This window comes from Silurus aristotelis (genome assembly GCF_946808225.1).
Source record: "Silurus aristotelis genome assembly, chromosome: 6".
Taxonomy (NCBI): Eukaryota; Metazoa; Chordata; class Actinopteri; order Siluriformes; family Siluridae; genus Silurus; species Silurus aristotelis.
Genome location: NC_139579.1, coordinates 17,134,803 through 17,158,694, shown reverse-complemented (window position 1 = coordinate 17,158,694; position 23,892 = coordinate 17,134,803). Strand labels below are relative to the sequence as shown.

The following is a 23,892-nucleotide window of genomic DNA, read 5'->3' as shown; positions in this document are numbered from 1 at the left end:
CTTTAAGACCCGCTGTTCTCAGTGCAGCCTCTGCACATTTGGTAGAGATCCTTGGGGCTAGTGCCAGTCCAAACGGAACTGTTAAGTTCGCAGGCTGTACCCCGATAGACAAAGTTATTTCCTGTGTGCCGGATAAATACATAGGTGAAAGTAAGCATCCTTCAGATCTACTGATGTAAACCAGGGACGAATAACACTGTATAATGCTTTTAATGTGAGTATTTTAAACTTGTACTTGTTCTGAGGTGTTTGTTGAGGTTCAGTAAATCCAGAATGGGATGGAGACGTGCCCCCCCCCCCCCTTTTTTTTTGTGTGTGAACGTACCGGGAGTAAAAATCGTGCTGGTTGACCTCCCGCGCTACCGATCTAATTATTTCGTCCTCAAAAATTTTCCCTTCTGCTTCTGCTGACCATATCGCACTGTTGGAAAGTGGAGGTCTTAGAGCGAATTGCAGACGATACCTTCATTGTATTGCAGCAGCTCCCGCTCACAGACGACATGGTGGCGCCATCTAGCGCCGGAGCTGTGTGTTTTTGTATGTTTTTTACACGTCTGTGCCCTCGGCTGGCTGTCTGGATGCACAGAACACATTTTTATTTCTTGAAAAAGAGAAACATTTTGTGGAGAGGGGAGAAGTAACAATATGGGCACTGGGTGAACTGGTGCCAACACCCGGAGAACCCCCTTTTTCTGAACATTGTTCTTGACTCACTCCCCAACACTTCTTCGCTAGAGGGGGATTACAAGACTCCTCTGCTTACTAGAGGAGTGCTACAGAGACTTTGTGAGTGCTGTAGCCCCCTTTTTGACCCAAAATCAGACCACAGGTTAGGTTGCCCGTTTTTTCTTTCCTCGCTAAGGGTTAGGGGGTGTTTTTGGCCTCCATCTGCATTGACTGCTGGGTTGGGGGGGGCCTATGGGCCCTGAACCTTGGCTGTCCCCCTCTGAAAGTAGAGGCAAAACTCGGACACATGGGTTCAGGGGGTGGGCAGCAGGCTTTCTGGGGAGGCATGCTTCAAATGCTTCCCCATCCTTCGTAGGTCACACTGCTTGCGAATATTTGACACCGCAGCCCCTAAAAGGCCTTTTAACCCTACTGGGGCATCAAGAAACTCCACCCGGGTACGGACGTCCCCAAATCCTCCATACTGTGCACCTTTAGTCTAGTGAAACCCTTAACAGGTACTCTATGTGAAAAGGGTTTGTCCCAAAAACGCTGCATTTCTGGAATTAGCTGCTTAGCGCAGCCTCTTCCCATCATATAAATTCCTCTCAGTGCCCTGGTGCACTTGTTGAGATGGTCAGTCGATAGAGAGCTTTTTGGTTGCTCTCCCACACATCTCATTGAGGTCAAGCTCACCTCTAGGGAAAGGGCCCATAGCACTTCCAGGCCTGGAAGAAAGATTGGGAGGTAGAAAAGCATCCTCCTCGTCTTCCTCCAAAACTTCCTCCAAAAGACGAGCAACCTCATCATCTTCTTCCTCCTCTTTTTTGTCCATCTTCATAGGGTTTAAATCCGAAAGCGGAGTAAGGTCAGGAGACACTTCATCCATCAACTCTCCCAATCTACACCGTGCCTTAGAAGCAGCCTTGTCCCTCTCCGTGGGTGGCGGAGAGAGACATGGGTCTCCTTTATTTGCGAATACGACTCGCATTCGCCTCTCTAGAACCCTTAACGGGAAACGAGATTAGTTTGGGCAGCAATTGGGATTAGCGAGCACAGCGTGTGCGTGTCTAACTCCCAAACACGCTATGCACAGGGGATGAGAGTATTTGGATCATATCATAGACCAGCATGCACACGGTCGTGAGAGATCTTTCCCCACCGCCATGCAACTCGATGGGCTCGCAGTCGCCATAACAGAGATGCAAACACCTGGAGATAAACAAGATCACCACAACGTGGCTCTCGAAATCGGTTCTTGGCACGATTATTCTTCCTTAACCCACAATGTGAGGTGAAAAAAGAACAAGCAGGAGAAGAATATTCACCAAACCAGTGAATATTTCTCTCAAAAAGAAGCTCGGCGCTCGGAGATGTACCTCAACGGCTCGTCTGTGAACATTTTAGCAGCCACCCTTAAGAGGAACTGCTGAGGATAGCTTCCAAATAAAAAGGATCTTCATGGGGAAGAGAACAAGAATGAGGCAGGGACCGTCAGCAGCTGTGTCTATAGGTTGGCGTGACTCCTGCATCACTGTCGTGATTGGTCTGTCAACTGACAGACGTGGTATGATTGGTGCTTAGAGGATTGGTCACGCCTAAGGCGATTCCCATAGCGAGATACCGAACGGAGGTTTGAAAGAGAACCAACAGCAAACACTGCTCCAATATTGTCCTCTACTGGACTAGCGAGGACACCTTCCTGTAAGCACATCACAGTCTCGTTTACAAAATGAGACACAGTATGAACTGCACATCTGAGTCTGACGACCTGTTTTGAGAAAGACAGTCAGAGCACAGTTACAAATCATGTTGGAAATTTACAACAGCTGCAGAACTGCTTAAAAAATTTAAATCTCATTATTTCACATGCACAGGAAGACTTACCCTGAAGGGTTTGCAGTCATCTTATACTGCTCCAGTATTTTCGCTATTTCTGGGTTCACATACTTGTGTTTAGATCCTGATTGGTAAACGTGGAATCCCTTACCAGACTTCTGGCCTAATAACACAATCACACATACACTGATCGGCATTAGCTGCACGGATAAATTTATAATAATCCAGGTCACATAGATAGATTCAGCATCTCAGGATTTTCTCCACCAAATCTTAAGCCGAAAACTTTGCCCAGGACTTCATTCTCATTAGCAGCAACATCGATACCCACAGTCAGAGTGGCAGCGCCAACTGGGAAGCCAAAGCTTCTTGGGGTCCACGCCTTCCTTTGTTTTAGAATGCAGCAAGTTTTTTAATCTCATGTTTCATAACTTTATATAATTTATAACATATATTCTTAATATACTGTATAAGAAGACAAACCTGCAGTACTCTGACTACTTTAGAAAGCATAGAGCATAAGCATTTAGTAGTATTAAACCCAGGTCTGTCCTGCAAAAAGTATAGTGTTAATTACAATAACACACACCCAGGAACATGAGACCATTTGTTTAGACTTAAGTCATTTTTATACATTTTAATGACTGCTGTTTATCTCATTAAGTATAAAAAAAAAGTGAACCAACAGCACAAAATGACCTCCGAAACCCAGTATTATGTTTTTTACTTCTGGCCACTGTTTTTTTTTTTTGTTCTTTTCTCCTGCTTCCTAGTTCATTATTTTCCAAAATATTAACAAAATTGTCATGTAAAACAGGAGAAGGAAGGAGGTATATTTTTCTAACAGAGGAAGAATAGACAATAATATGGTGGAATCAATTAAAGCAATGCTCCAAATCACAGAGATAGAAAGAGTTTGGCTGGAAAAACTTGATACGATATTTTATTGCACCCTCTCAGAATGCACACCATGGAAGGATGATGTTTCTTGTAGGTTGGAGAAATCATGGAAAACAAAAAATGCACGCCATTACCTTGTTTTCCGGGGCTGCTATTTTATTAAGGACTATTGGAGAAGAATACATATTGCTTTACAGGATATTTTTTGAATGCGTGAGACCTTTCTTTGGTAAACCAAATACCCCAGAAATGGTTAAAAAAAAAAAAAAAAAGATAAATAATTAATAAATATTTTGACCATGGTGTTGGTGTGCTTGACTGGCCAGCAAACTCACCAGCCCTGAATTTTGTCAATTATATTATTGTCAAAAGGAAAATGAGAAACAATAGACCAAAAAATGCAGATAAGCTAAAGAAACCTGGGCTTTGAGACCACCTCAGCAGTGGCACAGACTGATCACCTCCATGCCATGCCAAATTGAGGCAGTAATTAAAGCAAAAGGAGCATTATACAGTAAATGAACAAACTTTCCAAAAGGCCAACAATTCACTAAAAATGTTTTTTTATTGGTCTCATAAAGTATTCACATTTTTTGAGATTTTGAGATTGAGAATTTGTGGGTTTTTGTTAAATGTGAGCAAAAATCATCAAAATTAAAAGAACCAAAGACTTAAACTACTTCAGTCTGTGTGTGAAATGTAACTTTTCCACGATATTCTAATTTGCTGAGATGCATCTTGATGTTCCTCAATTGAAAAGGATTGCCTTCGGAACATTTGTACCGAACCGAAAGTCCTGTATATATATATAAAATTAATATAATTTGGTCCATTTTGACCAATTATACATATGTATATTAGGGCTGTCAATCGATTAAAGTATCACTATTCATGGCATGATTGTCATGAGTTAACTCGTGCAACATAATCGCACATTTTAACTGTTCTAAATGTACCTTAAATTAATACTTTTCAAGTTTTTAATACTCTTACATGGGCATGGACAAATATGGATGCTTTATGCAAATGCGTGTTTATTATTAGTGAAACCAGACTCAACCTAGAGCATAAAGACAAAATATAAATGTTTTAATGTAATTATGGTGTTTTAAATTACGTAAATCATCAGGACACCAAACGGAACCTTCGTTATGTTTCCACATGGATAGTTAATGAGGTGATACCAGAGAAACTGGTACCTCTTCTAACTCGCATAAGGATTACATAATCAGAGAATATTTGGTTTCGGTATTCACTGAGATTCTGGTTGTTTTATTTATGTGTCTATGAAGAGAGATGACAGAGACGGCAGTGCGCGCACCCTGTCTGTTTTCTTTATTTTACAAAAAAGCACAGCTTTTTTTTATTATGAGTGTATACAAATATGAGTAGACCCTTTTATAGATTTTAATGATGTGTTACTCTTATTGGTCCGATAAAAAAAAACTTTTTTATTAAACTTAATTTTGGCGTTATGAGGAAAAAATGCCTCAAAACGTGCCAGTGTTCCACCAGATTCTGTGACCATCGTATGTTGTGACCCTAGAGTTCACAGTTGCTAAAATGCAGCTTAAAATAGATTGTCTAGAGAAAAGCGGCATCGGCATCCACTGTTTATTAAATGTTGGTGCGAGAACGTGCCTAGCGTAGTGCAGGAAGTGGGTAGTATTAGTAAGGAGGAAGTGAGAGCAGCTATTAAGAGGATGAAGAGTGGAACATGACATACCGGTAGAAGCATGGAGATGTTTAGGAGAGATGGCAGTGGAGTTTTTAACCAGGTTGTTCAAAAAGATTTTGGAAGGTGAGAGGATGCCTGAGGAATGGAGAAGGAGTGTGCTGGTACCGGTTTTTAAGAATAAGGGAGATGTGCAGACCTGCAGTAACTACAGGGGGATAAAGTTGATCAGTCACACCATGAAGTTATGGGAGAGAGTAGTGGAATCCAGGCTGAGAGAAGAGCTGACCATCTGTGAGTATGGTTTCATGCCAAGGAAGAGCACCTGTCTCACTCCCATAGTCAAACATGGAGATAGAAGCTTAATGGATTGGGGTTTTGGAGCATGGAAGGTTGGGATACCAAGGTACATTTTGATAGTTCAACACCATGCAATTCCCTCTGGAATGCAGCTCAATGGAACCGACTTTACCCAACAACAAGACGATAAGCCTGTCCAGTTACCGCACCTAAATCCTATTGAACTGCTCTGGGTTGAAATGGATTACACAAAATAAAATTTAAACTTGTAAAGAACAACACTTGGCAAGTTTTACAGGAGGCATGGCAAAATATTTCAGCTGAATGTTTGGAGAAACAAACTATCCAGACACAAGGCACAAGGGTGTTAGTAAAGTCAGGTAGGCAGTTGAGGTGAGGAGGCCTGGGGTGAAGTCAGTGTTCACATTCATTCCAAAGTTGTTCAGTAGGGTTGGCTTTTACTCCAACTCATGCTTAGCATATCTTGATGGAGCTGGCTTTGTGCACAGAGGAATTGTCATGCTGTAAGATGTTTGGGTCTACTAGTTCAAGTGAAGGAAAAATGTTATGCTACTGCTATACAATTGTGTGCCTTTGTAATAATAATATGGCTGGGAATGTCAGGTTTCCCAATACTTTTGTATATAGTGTAAATAAAAAAATAACCTACATTTTCAAAAACTCCATGTTTCGTGTCTGTGCTGTTTTTTCTATTTTCCCCCACCCCCTTGTGTTGGCTCTGTACTACAGTGGAACCTCGGAGCTCGCGAGGGTTAGGGACCAAGACCGGTTTGATACACCCCTTCCAACCCAGTAAAAACCCAAAGAACACTATACGAAATTAAATTTAAATGAGTAAATAACACTATTTCACTCCATAACACTTAATTATTAGACTATTTTAACAATACTTTATGTAAATAAAAAAAAAATAAAGTACAGGTTCAGTAAAGTATGCAGTAGAGAAGTACAGTATAATAATACATAATAAAAATAGTTTTAAAGCATTTTTTAGACAATTATAATGAGATAAACCTTGATTAGAAATGATAAAACTAGCGTTTTGAGCAGCTCGCGGTTGCTCACGAGCCGATCTAAATGAGAGTCGCGAGCATGCAAGGTCGCGAGCGCTGAGGCTGCGAGCTCCGAGGTTCCACTGTATATATATATATATATAGGTGGAGTCACCTGGTAATTGTAATTGCGGCTTGGAAAAAAAGACCAATAAAGAGCAAGAGCCTGACCAGAGGCGGCGGCGCCTACAGTTTAAAAGCAGAGAGAGCGAGAGTGAGAAAAATAAATAAATAAATAAATAAATAAACCTGGTTGCTAGTGACCCACCCTGGTTTGAGAAAAGGTAGGAATGTGCACGCACCTACATTACACCACGTAGGTATCACCATTGTTTAGACACTTTAGGTTAGAGGTGCCACCCCTTGTATGTTTCTGATAGCATAGCCTAGTGTAGTCAGCTAGTCTGTTGCTGTTCTTTAGTCAGGTTAAGCTTTCAAAATACAGCCTAGAGTAGTCCTTTTTCCTATGTTCATTTCTTTGGCACTGTCCGTGTTGTTTTGCTGGTGGGACTCTGTTGAATACCTTTTGAAATGTGCTTGTTACACTACTCCACTACTCTTGACCATTAAAGAAATAACTACTCTAACGTCTTGTCCTATTTTGTCCAAACAACCTGCAACAACTAAATGGTTATTGTCCTTACACTCCCCTAGGCCTAGCCAAGGTGGAAACATAACACTACATAAGTTATTTTAGCTGATATTTTTTGTCACACAAAGGCATACAAGATGCATGTGAAGGCAACAAGTCAAATTTGCTCCTGTCAAAAATCGGGTCATATTTTTTATTTAATTTTTTTGGGGTGGGGGGAGATTTGCCAGATCTGCTCCCAATCAAGAGCTTGAGAGTGAGGTGAGCTGAATTTAATGACAGAATTGTATACTTATTTAAGGTCATGCTATCCTTAACTTATTAACATTTATATACTCATTATTTACCTGCCTCAGGTGATCAATGCATACATGGCCCACGCAGTAAAAACAGACAAGACAAAAAAGCACTTCATCGATTCATTCGAAATGACGTGTATATGGCAGGAAAGGGGCTCAAGATTGAAGGTAGGCATGGTTCTCTTGAAAAGCTTTTTAAGTGTATTAAATTATTTTGTATTTTTTTTTCTTTTGATAAGAATTTCAATATTACCAATAGATGTGAAAGAACGAGTAACAACTTCTATAGGCTAGCTGCCCTCCCTGGTTGCTAGCTTTCCTTCTGAAAGAAGCCTTCTTTTGGATCCCCTGGGAAATGACTCAGAAAAACTCCAATAGTATTTGGAGTCCACAAGGTAACCAATGAATCCATATACACAGACCAGGCAAAACAATAACAGTGTAACATTGTCATCGGTGAATGAATTGCACTGAAAATCATCATGGAACTTATTTGTGGGTGGGATGTACTGGTTTTAGGCAGCAAGTGAACATTTTGTCCACAAACTTGGGCCAAATTGTGATTGTTAGACAACAGGGTCAAAGCATCTCCAAAACTACAGCTCTTGTGGGGTTTCCTGGTCTGCAGTGGTCAGTATCTATCAAAAGAGGTCCAACGAAGGAGCAGCATGACCTTCAGCAATTTGAGCTACAGTAGTCTTACAGTAGCTCAAATTGCTGTAATTCATGCTGTAAATGCTCGGCGCGTCACAACTGTTTTAGCAGCAAAACGGGGACCAATATGTAGTTGCCATATTTTTACTTTTCTTATACCTTTTAGGGCCTTCATGAGAAAACAAGGCTGCCAAATATCCAGGTGGACAGCCAGCACAGATGTACACAGTTATCAGAAAGATGCTGCCTCATGTGGAATATTTGTCATTTGTTATTTGTATTTTGTTTGTCATTTCATTTGTCGTTTCAGTCATTCTGGGTCTACTTTATTATGCATATAAAGTGTTTCAAAACAATGTTATGATGTCACAAAATTCTTTGGTTTCTATTGTATTAACAGTTTGGTGGTCTATTTAATTATCTTCTAAGCACTGATAAATCAGTTATAAATGTGTCATATTAGTATCCAGAGGAACTACTGGCAGAGGAGCTCTGACATTTTCAAATAACACTGCAGAAATAAATCTTCCCTGGTGGTCTAGTGGTTAGGATTCGGCACTCCCACGGCCCGGGTTCGATCCCCAGTCAGGGAACCGAACTCAGCCATTAGGGTTGCACAAGCCAGTGCAGTATTGGTGCCGGTCCCAAGCCCGGATAAATGGGGAGGGTTGCGATAGGAAGGGCATGCAGCGTAAAAACGTGCCAAATCGAACATACGGATCACGAATACGGATGATCCGCTGTGGCGACCCCTAATGGGAGAAGCCGAAAGAAAGTACTGCAGAAGTAAATCAGTATCGAAGACATTGCCATGACCCTGCTAAATGAGACTGGTACTTTTGAAAAATTGTATTGTTTTAACTTGTGTAATAAATTATGTCAATGATTAACACATGCAATTATTGACAAGTTGTACTGTTTTTAATAGTGACCAGATAACCTTACTGAACTGTGCCACCATTGTGGGGAGAAGAGAAATAAGCAAAGAAAGACAGTGAGGAAAAAACATGAACAACCTATATCATCTACTTGGGTAAAATGCCGTTAAAATAAGGCAGTTCATGACTGTGTTGTAATCGTTCTGCACCCCTTGTACATGGCATCTGTCTTGAAATAGAATATTGTGTATGTGGATCTCAGCTCAGATGTTTCAGATATTCACCTTCAAATGTTTCCATTGATGTTACAGATATAGTGTGACGTGTGTGTGTGTGTGTGTGTGTGTGTGTGTGTGTGTGTGTGTGTGTGTGTGTGTGTGTGTGTGTGTGTGTGTGTGTGTGTGTGTGTGACCGTTTGTTTCATATGCAGTGTGTTCAGGAGCCTGATCCTATCAAGTCCTACAGCTGTGCAGCGTGCACATTTTAAGATTCTCCTCCCTTCTCCTGTTGTTATTATTATTGTTAAACTATTTTAGTATTCAAGTTACCATTAAAACAAGTCATTTTTATGATCAACATAATTTTTAGCACATATTACAAATATAAAAAACTTTAATTGATTTTGTTTATTTCATTACATGTATATTACATTACAGTGGAACCTCGGAGCTCGCGAGGGTCAGGGACCAAGACCGGTCGCGAGTTCCGAATTTTCGCAACCTTTTGATACGCCCCTTCCAACCCAGTAAAAACCCAAAGAACACTATACGAAATCGATTTTAATGAGTAAATAACTCTATTTCACTCCATAACACTTAATTACTAGACAATTTTAATGAGATAAACCTTGATTAGAAATGTTAAAACTAGCATTTTGAGCAGCTCGCGGTTGCTCACGAGCCGATCTGAATGAGAGTCGCCGGTCGGAATAAAAGTCGCGAGCATGCGAGGTCGCGAGCGCTGAGGCCGCGAGCTCCGAGGTTTCACTGTATACACTTCACTAGTAAATGGGATTTATGTTTAACATTTGTGGTTAAATTTACATTCGTGACTATGTAACCACTTAAGGACACTTAATCAGATTTAAATGATCAGACTGGTGTGTCAGGCATCATCAACCACATTACAGTATGGTAATTAGTTGAATGGCTTTGTGGAAAACATTAAAGTCATTGTGTGTGCAAGATATGGTGACCCTGCTTTAAGTCTGTTCCTGTTGACATGAGACTCAAATATTTTTCAGATGGTTAGGCATCACCTGAGTAAATATGGAGAAATTAGTAATTGAATGTAAAATAGAGGAGGGTCATGGATTTCGATAACCTGTATTACTGCCTTTTTAGATATGATGTCCCTGCTCTAAGTTTGTTACAGTTCATTGGAGACCCAAATACTTTAAGGATATGAGAGAGAGGGTTGGTGTTAGCCTTAATTAATAAATAGCATTCAGGGTGGTTGAAAAAAGCAGTTATTAAAATCGAGACAGCAAAAGCATTTGAATAGCTTTGTACTGTAAATGAGTCTTTTCTGAACAGTCCATCTGTTTCTTTGCAGCACGACAGCAGACTGTTCTCCAGACACGTTCACGATAATGAACGTTATTTTAAGCTGCATTTTTAGCAACAGCGCCCTCTAGGGTCACAACATTCGATGGTCACAGAATCTGGTGGAACACCGGCGAGTTTGTCGACTCCAAGGGTTACTTGCCGGATGTGGGCATTATGGGGGATTTTTGTGCTAATTCGAGATTTGGCGCATCAGTAAAACAAATGTTAAGTGATTAAAAATGTATATATTTTTTTATATCTGAGTAAATAAATGACGTCGTAAATAAATGAGTGTTGCGTTAAAGGTTTTAAATTCACATCACATATTTGATATATATTAATAATGTAATCAAAATGGTCAAACATAAATGCATTAATCACACGTTGATTAAATTAGTGCCATTAAAATGAATTTGCGTTAATCGCGTTAATTCTGAAATCCCTTCTGACTGACGGAAATCAATTCACAATGTTGGAAACGAGCGAATATCGGTATGTAATTAGTATGTAATCTAGTGTTCAGAAAGCAGGAACGCATCATTTCCCTGATGATGCAACTCAATTATAGCCAATAAGATAAATTAGTCAGCTAAAAAAGTTGAAATTGCCTCCTCAAGTTGGACACGGTGTTAGTCATTCAGCAAAGAGCAGCTGATCAACAATCTACATTAAAAAAAAATCCTGTTGCTGCAAAAATAAATAAATAATATTTCTCCTGCAGAGATCTACAGTATATGATAATAAAGTGCGTTCAACTGAAAGCATTGTACTTCTTCCCCTGAGCACATTTTATACAGCAGTTTCAGCATAAGACCAAAGTTATTAAGTAAAGATGTTGCACTAAATCTAATATTAGAATTACAAATGTTAATGTAAGTGCATTTCCAACCTATAGATCAGGGGTCACCAACCTTTTTAAAACTGAGAGCTACTTCTTGGGTACTGATTAATGTGAAGGGCTACCAGTTTGATACACACAGTTTTCAGTTTGTTCTGAAATAACAAATTTGCTCAATGGACCTTTTATCATATGTTATTATTAATAATTAATGATATTCATCTATGTGAAGACACGGATCATGTTAATGATTTCTCATAATAATTAGCAACAATGATTTAACAAAGTAGGAAACAGCTATTTTTAGAAAAGGCCCACGGGCTACTGATGTGGTCCTTGCGGGCTACCTAGTGCCCATTGGCACCATGTTGGTGACCCCTGCTATAGATCATGTCTTGTTATAGAGCAGGTCTTTTTATATACAGGAACCAATTAATTGTAAAAGCAATTCCTCAGACCATCAGTACACATTTATTGTATGAACACATTTATACTGTCTTAGACAAGACCAGTAGAGAAAGTGGTATTTCAGTGGCTGAGATGTTGGACTTCTGATTGGAGGGTTGTGAGTTCAGATCCCAGCATGTAAATAGAAATCACAGGGCCACTGCTGGGCCTTTGAGCAAGGCCCTTAACTGATCAGTTATATAACTGAGATCATATTATGTCACTCTGGATATAAGGGTATCGGCCAAATGGCATAAATGTAAAATGTATTAGACCCACGAGGCTTTCGAGTTCCGAACATTTCACTGACAGACCACTTTTGGGCCATCATGACATTATTTATAGGCTTACCGGTTTTGAGCTTTTAAGATGTGGATGAAATCTATTTGCCTAAAAGGACTTGTTCAATAGAATTGAAAAGTTCATGATAATACATTTAGTTTAACAATTAAACCTAGGATTTAGAAGAATTGATGCAGGTTCCACTCATACTCCTACTTCTACATATGTTTTGTGATTTTGAGCAGTTGCTGTGGGAGGTAATGCAGGAGTATTTGGGTCACTTTCTATGTTTAGTCTCTGTATGAGTGCAGCAATCCAGCAGAGATCACTACATAGTACAGTTTGTAATGTTTGCATTTTTTTGGTGTTAAGACATAATTAGTAAAGGTGGGTGTCAGATTCTATAATAGGGTGTGTCTTATCTCTACATCTGTTTGTGGTTTTTATGGACAGAATAACAAAACACACCCAAGGATGGAGAGATGTTTAGTATACTTGTTCTTTGTAGATGATTTTCTGAACATCTGACACACACCTAAATGTTTTGTCCAAAGTGTGTAGGGGCTGGGATAAAAAAAAAAAAAAAAAAAAAAAAAAAAAAAAAAAAAAAAAAAACAGGCTTGTTTGAAGTGATGGTACTTTCTCAGAAAAAGTGGGATGCTCCCTAGGAGTGTTACAGTGCCTCCAGAAAATATTCAACTCCTATAGATTATTTAGCTTTTTACTCTATTGCGGAATCAAATGTGTGTATATTAGAACTGGATTATTCACTTCTAATTCTGAGTTATCTCTCAACAGAAATCAAATTAATTCAAATTATTTAAGAATAAATTGTGTAATTGAAAGTATTTAGATAGATAGAAAGATAGATAGATAGAAAGATTTTTTTCTGGAACTTTGGGTGTGATGGTCATGAGTTTAAATTCCAGCCACACAAGCTGCCACTCCTAGACCCCATAGCTGCTCAGTGTATCAATAAAATACATGTAAGTTGCTCTGAATAAGGATTCTGCCAAATATCATAAATGTAAATGTTTTAAAAGGCACCACAAAGCTTTAAACTTTCTTACACGCACTGTAAAATCCTTTATAATAACGTGGGAAAAAATATGCCACAACCCAGATACTGCTAATATCAGGACATCCTTGTAAATGGTGTCCAAGAAGCAGAGCTATAATGCTACATGAGTTGCACTGCTTATTGCCTGAAATAGTAGAACCTGTGCAGACTTCAACAATATCATCAACAAAAAGCCATTTAATAAAGCCATTCTTGGAATTTGCTAGGAGGCATTTGACAAAATCAGTGTTTGAAAAATGGTTGTGAGCCATTTGTATAAACGAAAAGCAGTATGATTGGTACAGACCAAGTAAAGCTCAGCACCCAGATTTCTTTTCAACAATAGTAACTGGAAAATATTGCTTTCATAAAGAGCAACATGTCTCAAAATGTAAATCTTGGAAAATGTTTGTCTCAATAGGACAATGATGTAGAATGATCTTCAAGGGATGGCTTGTAAAAAAAAAAAAAATAAAAAATAAAAAAAAAGCTTTTGGAGAAAAGCTTTTTGGAGACAAAATGTTAAAAAGCAGAAGCTCATCTATCCCTAGATCATTGTCTCTTATAAGTGCAGTGTTTAGATTATTTGTTAAGATTGAAAGCAGTTTACTACATAAATGATTTTCCATCCTTCCTCCAACTACTCACTTGGGCTCTCCATCTTCCACTGCTTGAATAGGCAGGTATATTTTCCCACCTCCTGAACAGAAATACATTGTATTTTCATTCATTATTCAGGTGTTTAACTGTTTAAATAATAACGTTCCTACCGATAATCAAAACGGTGAAAACTACTGATTACATCAATGTAAAATATGACACACAGTACTGATTAAATACTTGCCTTAAAACATAAAAGTAGATTTAAATCAACAAACAAATAGAAATATAATGAGAAAAACGAATGCTGAATACATTTCAAATAACTTCTATGTATTTAATGTGCATAGAGCATGCACATTACTGTGACAATTTACAAAACTGTTCTGTTTATCCATGGATTACATTAACTTCATTGTACTATGGAGTATGAGGATCTCACTTGACAGGAATCAGGTCTATTTTGATTTGATCAACTGTAACAATGGAGTCAGATATATCTAACACATGCTTTCCAAGCATATAGTACTTATATCAGTGAATGTCTGATAAACAATTTAACCTTACATCACAAGACAATAAAAACCATGATTACTGTAAGTGGCAATCATTTATTTATTTATTTTTTGAAAAGGTACACAATAGCAGACATCACAGTCGGTCTTTTATCCTAGAGGATTGATTGGAGGACTGTGCAAGGACTGAATAAGGGCTATTCTCTATTGTATTTTTGACACAGTGCCCCATACACTGCATTATTGATTGCATCATGCTGCCCTGGTTAAGTTGTGTTCTCACGCTAGCTGTAAACTTTTGTTTCTTAAAAACCCATTCCAAACACTTAAGGGGGTTTGGAAATTTTCAAGCCATTTAAACACATTAACAAAGTAATTAACTGAAGAGCATAGTATTTATGTGTATCTGTTCTCAAGGTTTATCTGAGACATGTATTTTGACAGCTGTATTGAAGATAAGATGTCCTACAGAGCCAGACACTCCCTAGAACATGCAACATTCATGACCTCAATAACATAACCTTTCATGTAAGCACTAGTAGCGGGTGGTATAAATATTTTATTTGGCACAGATGTAGTTAACTGTTAATCAGATTATAAGAGCTGGCATCTAGGCACTAAGTTAAGACATTCTGATGGAAAGGACTTTGTTACTTTGTTTTTAGAACTGACATTACAATCATGCCAAATCCTTTTAAAACAGACTGCACACAAAACTCATGACAAAGATAAAATGATAATACAATGATAATGCACAGTGTAATTATATATCATTTTTATTTATATTATATAAGGCACATGGATAGTATTTTACTATGAGAAAGAAGTAAACATTAATACCATAAAGTGCTCCAAATCACACATTCTTAAAAGAAATATTTCTAGAAATATTTATATTCATGACAAAGCATCCATGCCACCAAGAGGTATAAGAGGTATTGTATGTAGTATTAGTTAAGCACGTTTGGTAAGTTGGAAGTAGTAAAATAAGGTATTTGGGGTTTTTTTGACACACAAGTGATATGATCCTGTTTCAGTGATTGCTGTAAAATTGCATACTCATAAATTGACCAAACCTAGACTGTGGACTCTAACTCCGTCTGTAGAAAAACGTCAGGATTTTGCCTAATATTCCAGCTAGCGGTGGAGTGTTGAGGAGTATGTTGACTTGATGAGTCATCTGTGTACACGAGCAATGATTCAGACCCTGATTTCCAGCTCTTGTCACAGCAGAGCTTCAGGGTACACTGACTGTAACATGGCAGTTCACACTCTGAGACAGTGGGAACTTTGTTATCTGAGAACTCAGGCTGGACTGTAGTAGCATGGATGCCTTCTTCATGGAATAAGCTTTTGATGCGTTTGGCTGTGTCCATGTAGGACACCGGGTCATGGCACTTAACATGTGCTGTGGCAATGATTCGGCTCCCAGCCAGCTGCCAGATGTGCAGCTCATGCACTGCCAGAACACCATCAAGACTCCTAAGTTTTTTGTTCAGCCTTTGAATGTCAACCTGCTTAGGCACAGACTGCAGCAATATGAGGGTTGACTCCTTCAGCAGTGGGAAGGTGGTATAGAGCAAAATGCCCACCATGATTATGCAAAGTATGGGATCCAGGTAAAGCACCCAGCATGGTCCAGCTACAACAAATGCACTGGTGCCATTGCTGAGGATCAAGTGGTTATTTACAGACAACTTTTCAGCACAGGGGTTATTGATGCACAGGTTAACACATTTCTCCCGATTGTCACATGACTGCCACACATATGTGAAGATGAGCGCGTTAACCACTACAATAACAGAGCCAAGGGCATCACCTAGCACGTGCAGGAAGACTCCACGCATGTTGAGGTGGCCAGATGAATCCAAATCAGGCTCCGGTTTTTGCATTGAGACGTTGGCATTCAGTGGGATTTCCATGGTGCTTTTCGAGGTGATGTCTGCAGAATATGAGAACAGGGAATTTCACAATTAATAATCAAAACAGTAAAAAAAAAAAAAAAAAAAAGCGTATTTTGCATTCACGTTTAATACACACACTTGGGTGGCTATTTCCAAATCACTGTTTATGTATCATACATAAACAGTGCTATAAAAAAAAAACTGAACAGAATCATAAAGTCTGTATACCAGAAGAGTAAACATGGTCAGAAAGGGAAAAAAATAAAAGCTTATCAGATGAGGAAAGAGTATATAAAGATTACTGAAGCCATTATCAGTGTGAAAGTGTGTTTTTCAGAAGAGTACAAAGTTTATCCGAAGAGTAAAATGTGTCTATTGGAATAAAAATGCCTTTACCAGAGGAACGTGTATTTCAGAAGAGTAAAGTGTGTTTATAGGAAGAAGAAAACAAAAGAAAAGAAGAGAAGAGTGTGATTAAAGGTCAAATTAACACCAAACAGTAATTGTATAACTGAATTTACTGCAATAGCAAATAATGACAAAGAAATGAGCAACAAATGAATAAATGAGTAAAGACAGTGTAGGACAGTTTGCTTTATAAATGAATAAAGACCTGCTTCAACTTGAACTGCATGGTCCCCTGGGCCAGGACACTGGGTCTTAACCAGGAGATTGTAAGTCTCTCCTTCAGATAGCTCTGGTTTCTCGTACTTCTTGTTACTTGTGCTGTGAGAGTGTCCATGTCCGGCGTATCCATGAAACATGAGAAGCCCCAGCACATTCACAACGAGCCCGGCCACTCCGACCCACACCACCACCTGCGGCTTCTCAATCTCCTGCGGCTCGGTGAAGCGCTCCACAGCCTCCATCAAGATGGTGAAGCAGAGCGCAGTGAGGAACACGGCGTTGACCAGCGCGCCCATGACTTCAGCGCGGATCCAGCCAAACGTGTTGAGGCTCGTGGCCGCCGTTTGCGCCGCGAGTCTGACCGCGAGCAGCGCCACGAGCAGCGCGATCACATCCGAGAGCATGTGGAAGGAATCGGACAGCATCGCCAGCGAGCCGGTCACCCGACTCACCACCACCTCCAGCACGAAAAAGCCGAAAGTTAGACAAAGCATGCACAGCAGCCTCGCCTGCTTCGGGTCCAAAGCCATCTTTCCGCTGCAAGCGTCCAGAGAAACACTGGATTACATCATAGTAACAGTTGGACCTTAATAAACACTTCATCCATCCGGGACTCGCCTTTGCGCACCGCACCGTGCCTTTTGAAATGCACTGTCACTGTGCGCCGTCACCAACGGCAACGATGCTACAAACACATCAATGCACACGATCTGAAAAAAAAAACAAATGGTACATCTGTTTTTCAAACAACAGAAATGTGATCAGCTCTCGTGCATCAGATTACTCCGAATTCCGTTTATAATCCACCTTTACACACGGTCCGGTTTACTTTCTCCACACGGACCTCTGAAACACGCCTCCGTCTTTTCTTATTGGGTGAATATGACGGGACGTTCACAGCTGTCTGAATCCCAAATCAGCACCCAGTCCCCATATAAACACACTACTTAGGGTACAGAATACTGCCTTTTACACTTCATATAGGCCATTCTATATCTGATAAGGAGGCGATGGAAATGCAGATGGTAATATAAATGGCTGCTATAATAATAATAATAATAATAATAATAATAATAATAATAATAATAATAATAATAATAATAATGCAACCAATTATTCCTATGCTTAATATAAACCAAAAATGGTACATGCAATAAATAATATTTTCATCTTAAATCTAGGTTGCATCCCCCCTCGCTCTTATATTAATATTTTAATAAGTTATTAATAAAGTATTGCTGTGTAGGCAAAAAAGTTCAACATCTGTAAGCAACATTTGCTTTAAAACTCTCTTGTTGAAAAGTCTTTACTCACTTCTCCAAACACTATCTACTATTCCTAAACACCATCACTGTATATTTAGGATCTGTCCTGGGTATCATGATTTGGTCTTGTGGGGACACTGGGCTTCAGTCTATTGCATCATGACTTGGTCATCTGTGTAAGATTACAATACAAGACATTATATATATATAAGTAAGTGCACTTATATGTGCAAATAAATCGACAGATTAAAGATGGTAGGATCACCCTGCTTCATATAAGGAGACAGCTTATTTGGGTAAAACCCACATTTTTGGCAACCAGTCTGATCACACACACACACACACACACACACACACACAAAAATAATCACCAGTGTGCTGACAACACTATAATAATAATAATAATAATAATAATAATAATAATAATAATAATAATAATAATAATAAATTGTTATGATGATTATCAGCATCATCATCAATATTATTATTATTATTATTATTATTATTATTATTATTATTATTATTATTATTATTATTATTATAAGCAGTTTTTTTAGATCCTGGAGGTGGAAGCGCTGCTCTACCTATCAGTGTGAGTCTCGACGCTCTATTGTGTGTGTGTGTGTGTGTGTGTGTGTGTGTGCGTGCTGCGTGTGTGCTGCAGGGTGTGGTGGATGGAAGACGGAGGTGGGAAGCTGGATCCCGCTCGCTCTGAAACAAATGCCATTAGTGATGCTTTAATCCGCATCTTTTCAAGAATCAATTTGTTCAGTAAATCTTTTTCAACTGAAAGCTGTATATATTAATGGATCAAGATTTCCTTGTGGTGGAGAAGATGCTTTCTGGACTCCGTGCGAAGTTGGGCGTTTTTCCTGTGGACGATCAGATCAGAAGAGGATTTTGCATGTAGCGACAGCATCTAGTGGCGCACAATGTCGAAAAGAAACAGTGTGGTGATGCTGCGGCCGCGCTCCATGTCGCTGGGGAAAAAAGCCGAGACGGTGAAGGTGGTGGTTCGGTGCCGCCCTGTAAACAAGAAAGAGGAGGCGATGAGTCATGAGAGGATTGTTGAAGTGGATGTAAAAATGGGCCAGGTAAGCGTCCGGAACCCGAGAGCGGCCGTCAGCCTGAACAAGACGTTCACTTTTGACGCGGTCTATGATATGTTTTCCAAACAGAACGACCTGTACGATTACTCGTGCAAACCTCTCATCGACTCTGTGTTACTCGGGTTCAATGGAACTATATTTGCCTATGGTCAGACTGGCACCGGGAAGACATACACCATGCAAGGTTTGACCATGGATCCAGAAAAACGGGGGGTCATACCAAATTCTTTTCACCATATCTTCACACATATTTCGAGATCCCAGAATCAGCAGTACTTGGTCAGAGTGTCATATCTGGAGATATATCAAGATGAGATCCGGGACCTCCTTTGCAAGGACAATAATAAAAAAATGGAGCTTAAGGAGAATTCGGACTCGGGAGTTTATGTCAAAGGCCTGTCCTCCGTAGTGACAAAGAACATCAAAGAAATTGAGCACGTGATGAATTTGGGAAACCAGTCCAGGTCTGTTGGATTTACGAAAATGAACGAGCAAAGCTCACGCTCGCATGCCATTTTTCTCATAACTATCGAGTGCAGCGAAGTTGGCATCGATGGCAAGGAGCATATCCGGGTTGGAAAGTTGAACATGGTGGACTTGGCTGGTAATGAACGTCAAAGCAAGACAGGTACTCAAGGCCAAAGATTCAAAGAGGCTGCCAAAATAAACTTGTCACTCTGTGCTCTTGGAAATGTTATCTCAGCACTGGTGGATGGGAAAAACTCTCATATCCCGTACAGAGATTCCAAACTCACACGCCTTCTGCAGGACTCTTTAGGAGGGAACTCGAAAACTGTCATAGTGGCTACAATAGGACCAACAGCCTGTCACTATGAAGAAACTCTCGCCACCTTGAGGTTTGCAAACAGAGCGAAGAATATCAAAAACAGGCCAAAGATCAACGAGGACCCCAAAGACGCATTGCTCCGCGAGTTCCAAGCAGAAATAGCTCGACTGAAGGCGCAGCTAGAGGAACGAGGGATGCTGGCAAAGGAAAGGAGGAGACGTAGGAACAGTGTCAGGATGAAGAGAAGCATGAGCACTGGCGAGGTGGAGACACCTAGAAATCGTGAGGTGGACGTTGTGGAGATGGTGAAGGAGGAGAGAGCTGAGGAATACTGGTGGAGGGAGCAGATGGCCAAAAGCTCTGCCAATAGCAGCCCGGAGTTTAGGAGGAAATTAGGCACCTTGGATGAAAAATCACAAACCATGGAGGATTTGAGGAAGGAACAGCAGATTATAGAAATTCTGATAGAGAAATACAAGGTTAGAGCGCACCCATATTTAGACACTTTTGCATTCCATTTGAATTTTAGGCAATTAATGACAGATTTATTTAGATCTTGTTTGCTGTGATTTCCTTTAGGCCTTGGAGAGCAAGCTTCTGATTGGAGGCAAAAACATCATTGACCACACCAATGAGCAACAGAAAATGTTAGAGATAAAGAGACAGGAGATTGCAGAGCAGGTAAAACCTGCAAATATGCACTAACCATTGTGCCCTTTTAATTCATTGCCTAATGATAGTTCATGGTAGGCATAGATTTCAAAGTGTATATGTGTCATTTCTCACAGGAAAGACAAGAGAGGGAGATGCAGCAGCTGATGTTTGAGCAGGATGAGGAGACAGTGGAACTGAAAGAGACCTACTCATCTCTGCAGCAGGAGGTGGAGATCAAAACCAAAAAGCTTAAAAAGGTAAACGTTGCTTTTGGCCAGGTCTACATAACCTAAAACAATATTTTTAAAACTTGTATGGAGAAAAAAATACATCTCAACACATTCATAACAAGCCTTAGAAAATGCTAAAGTTCATTATAGGGCTTAGGTTAGCATTCATACTTTTTTTTATAACTTTGTATGAAACCAAACTACATCCAATCAGATCTATTTCTTTCTTTCGGAACATTATAGTATGCAGTTCTTGTACACAATTAAACCAGATGAACTGTAGAACTCTTTGAAGCTTTTTTGGCTTGGCCTCTAGGGGAACATTTAGCAGAATGCAACAAAAGGGTCTTTTCATTATAGAGATGTTTCCATGGCAGCTAAGGAAGCTGAAGCTATTCTATTTTATTAAACTATCAGTCTATCAATAATCCCCTGATATTTTGTTTGATCATGTCATTTTTTGATAATCTAATGCTGCTTAAAGAAAATACATGAGAAACATTTTGAAAACTCTGTGTCTTGTCTTTACACAGATGTACAGCAAATTGCAGTTAGTTCGAGCTGAGATTGGTGACATCATTGATGAACATGTCACAACGAGACAGGAGCTGGAGCAGACATTAAATGAGCTGACACGAGAGATGAAATACAAGTACTTATTCCACAGTTCCACACTCTAACAACTTATCCTTATTGAATAGTACAATGAGGTTCTAAACCAAAGTGAAACAACTGTTTTTGCCTCACTGTTTGCATGTAATACATTTTGCAGGAATCTCATCATCGACAATTTTATTCCTCCTGAGGAGAAAAACAAGATTATAAACCGCCTTCACTTTGACAGTGAGGAAGACCAGTGGAAAGTCTTACCCCTTCTCCCCTCTGAAAAGTTAGTCAATTCACTGTATTTTATACTATTTTAATCAAATATGTAAATACTGATTTCCATTTCAATGACCATTTCATTTCAATGAAAATGTATCCTTCAGCTATTCTACTTGCATCAGACAAAGACCAATGTCTGCAGTCGGATACAAGAGGCCAATCAGCCAATATGCACAAGTTGCTGTGGCAACAGGATCTCCTTCCAGATACAGGGTTGGTACAAAATGACAATACTGTATTTTTTTATTTAGCCTTCTTACAATTTTTTTTTTTATTTTTTTACAATGGATATTTATCAGCATTATGGATGATTATCCACTAAGGCATTTGTTTACACTACACAGGCAGAAAATGTTATGCTTCTGGAACTAGATATGACATCACCAATTATGGTCCCATTGGACCTACATGGGGCAGAGATGAGGACAAGAAATCTTCTCTGTGACTCTGCTCAGTACAGGAGAACGACAACAGCATCACGCGTCATGCGGGCCAGATCATGGTAAGTACCTCGGATGAGGAAGGTTTGTTTTGACAAACATGGCAACCCCGGACAACATGGTACCTTTTGTCAGATTTATATTGAATGAAGGCAGCATAGTGGCACTTTAATTAATCATTTCGGTCAGGGTGCCTATTTTTATCAGAGGTTTGATTGCTGATTGTCTATGTTTTCTTGTCTGGGTGCCTCAGATTGTTGAAAAAGTTACAAGTAGGTGGATTGGTTACTCTTAATTGCTGCTAGGGATAAATAAGCGTAAGTGTATGGCATCCCATTCATGGTGTACTCCTGTTTTAAGCCCAGTGTTTCTAGCAGGTGCTACAAATCTACAATGTTTCTGGGCAGGATAAAGCATTTTCCTGAAGGTGAATGAATGTATGAATAAATATGTTAACATGACCCATAGTCTATTTTTTTCTCTCTCCTTTAAGGTATCAAGGTCCAAGTCTGCCCACGTCTTCATCAACCAGCACAGTAGCTTCTGAGTCTCAGGTTCCACCTTCTGCCATGGGGGCCTGTGCCAGTGTGCTTCAGCCGTGAAGTGTTAATATAATAAAAAAAAATATGGCTCTCTTGCAATTAAGTACATGCAGAAAAAAAAAAAGCTCCGCAAGATCTGTTCGCCTTTTTTTTAAACAAACTATGCTTTATTGCCAGATCTTGCTGCCTTTTCTTGTTGCACAATAATTTTGTATGAGCTTAGAATCAACAAAGCACAGTTTCTTCCTGTTTGTCTACATGTGCATTGCATAGTCTTGTAATGTCATACTTGAATACAATCAACGGCAACAGTAAATGATTATGTTGCATGATAAACAAATGACTAGCAGTTCAATCCTGTATTGCAGTTAAATGTCATATACACCACTGATTATGATTTTGTGCCATTACTGTATAACCAGAGTAGTGGAAGCCAGGCTGAGAGAAGAGGTGACCATCTGTGAGCAACAGTATGGTTTTATATAGAGGAAGAGCACCACAGATGCATTATTTGCTTTGAGAATGTTGATGGAGAAGTATAGAGAAGGTCAGAAGGAGTTGCATTGTGTGTTTGTGTATTTAGAGAAAGCGTACGACAGAGTACAGAGAGAGGAGTTGTGGTATTGTATGAGGAAGTTTGGTGTGTCAGAGAAGTATGTGAGGGTGGTGCAGGACATGTATGAGGGCAGTGTGACAGCAGTGAAGTGTACAGTAGGAACGACAGACTGGTTCAAGGTGGAGGTTGGACTGCATCAAGGATCGGCTCTGAGCCCTTTCCTGTTTGCAGTGGTTGACAGACGAGGTCAGACAGGAGTCTCCCTGGACTATGATGTTTTCGGATGTTATTGTTATTTGTGATGAGAGTAGGGAGCAGGTTGAAAAGAGCCTGGAGAGGTGGAGGTATGTGCTGGAGAGAATGGAAATGAAAGTCAGTAGGAGTAAGACAGAGTACGTGTGTGTGAATAAAAGGGAGGGCAGTGGAGTGGTGCAGTTGCAGGGAAAAGAGGTGGAGAAGGTGGAGGAGTTCAGGTACCTGGGGTCAACAGTGCAAAGTAATGGAGAGTGTGTTAGAGAAGTGAAGAAAAGAGTGCAGGCAGGGTGGAGTGGGTAAAGAAGAGTGATAGCAGGAGTGATTTGTGATAGAAGGGTATCTGCACAGAAAGTTTATAGGACTGTGGTGAGACCTGTGATGTATGGTTTACAGACAGTGGCATTGAGTAAAAGACAGGAGGTGGAGCTGGAGGTAGCAGAGCTGAAAATGTTGAGGTTTTCGTTGCAAGTGAC

The 23,892-nt window shown here is 39.7% G+C and overlaps 2 protein-coding genes across 2 annotated transcripts; one reads left to right on the top strand and one right to left on the bottom strand.

Annotated features, from left to right (window-relative positions):
* Window positions 1-14,241: 14,241 nt before the first annotated feature.
* slc30a1b (solute carrier family 30 member 1b) lies at window positions 14,242-17,564 on the bottom strand. Its single transcript, XM_083545649.1, has 2 exons — window positions 16,683-17,564; window positions 14,242-16,107 (listed from the first exon to the last, which is right to left on the bottom strand). The coding sequence occupies exons 1-2, from the start codon at window positions 17,224-17,226 to the stop codon at window positions 15,242-15,244; spliced, it is 1,410 nt and encodes a 469-aa protein (XP_083401775.1). The 5' UTR covers window positions 17,227-17,564; the 3' UTR covers window positions 14,242-15,241.
* A 988-nt stretch (window positions 17,565-18,552) lies between these two features.
* kif3cb (kinesin family member 3Cb) lies at window positions 18,553-22,948 on the top strand. The gene is made up of 8 exons (XM_083543667.1): window positions 18,553-20,336; window positions 20,437-20,538; window positions 20,646-20,768; window positions 21,275-21,393; window positions 21,514-21,630; window positions 21,731-21,839; window positions 21,971-22,128; window positions 22,560-22,948. The coding sequence occupies exons 1-8, from the start codon at window positions 18,894-18,896 to the stop codon at window positions 22,666-22,668; spliced, it is 2,280 nt and encodes a 759-aa protein (XP_083399793.1). The 5' UTR covers window positions 18,553-18,893; the 3' UTR covers window positions 22,669-22,948.
* The last annotated feature ends 944 nt before the right edge of the window (window positions 22,949-23,892 follow it).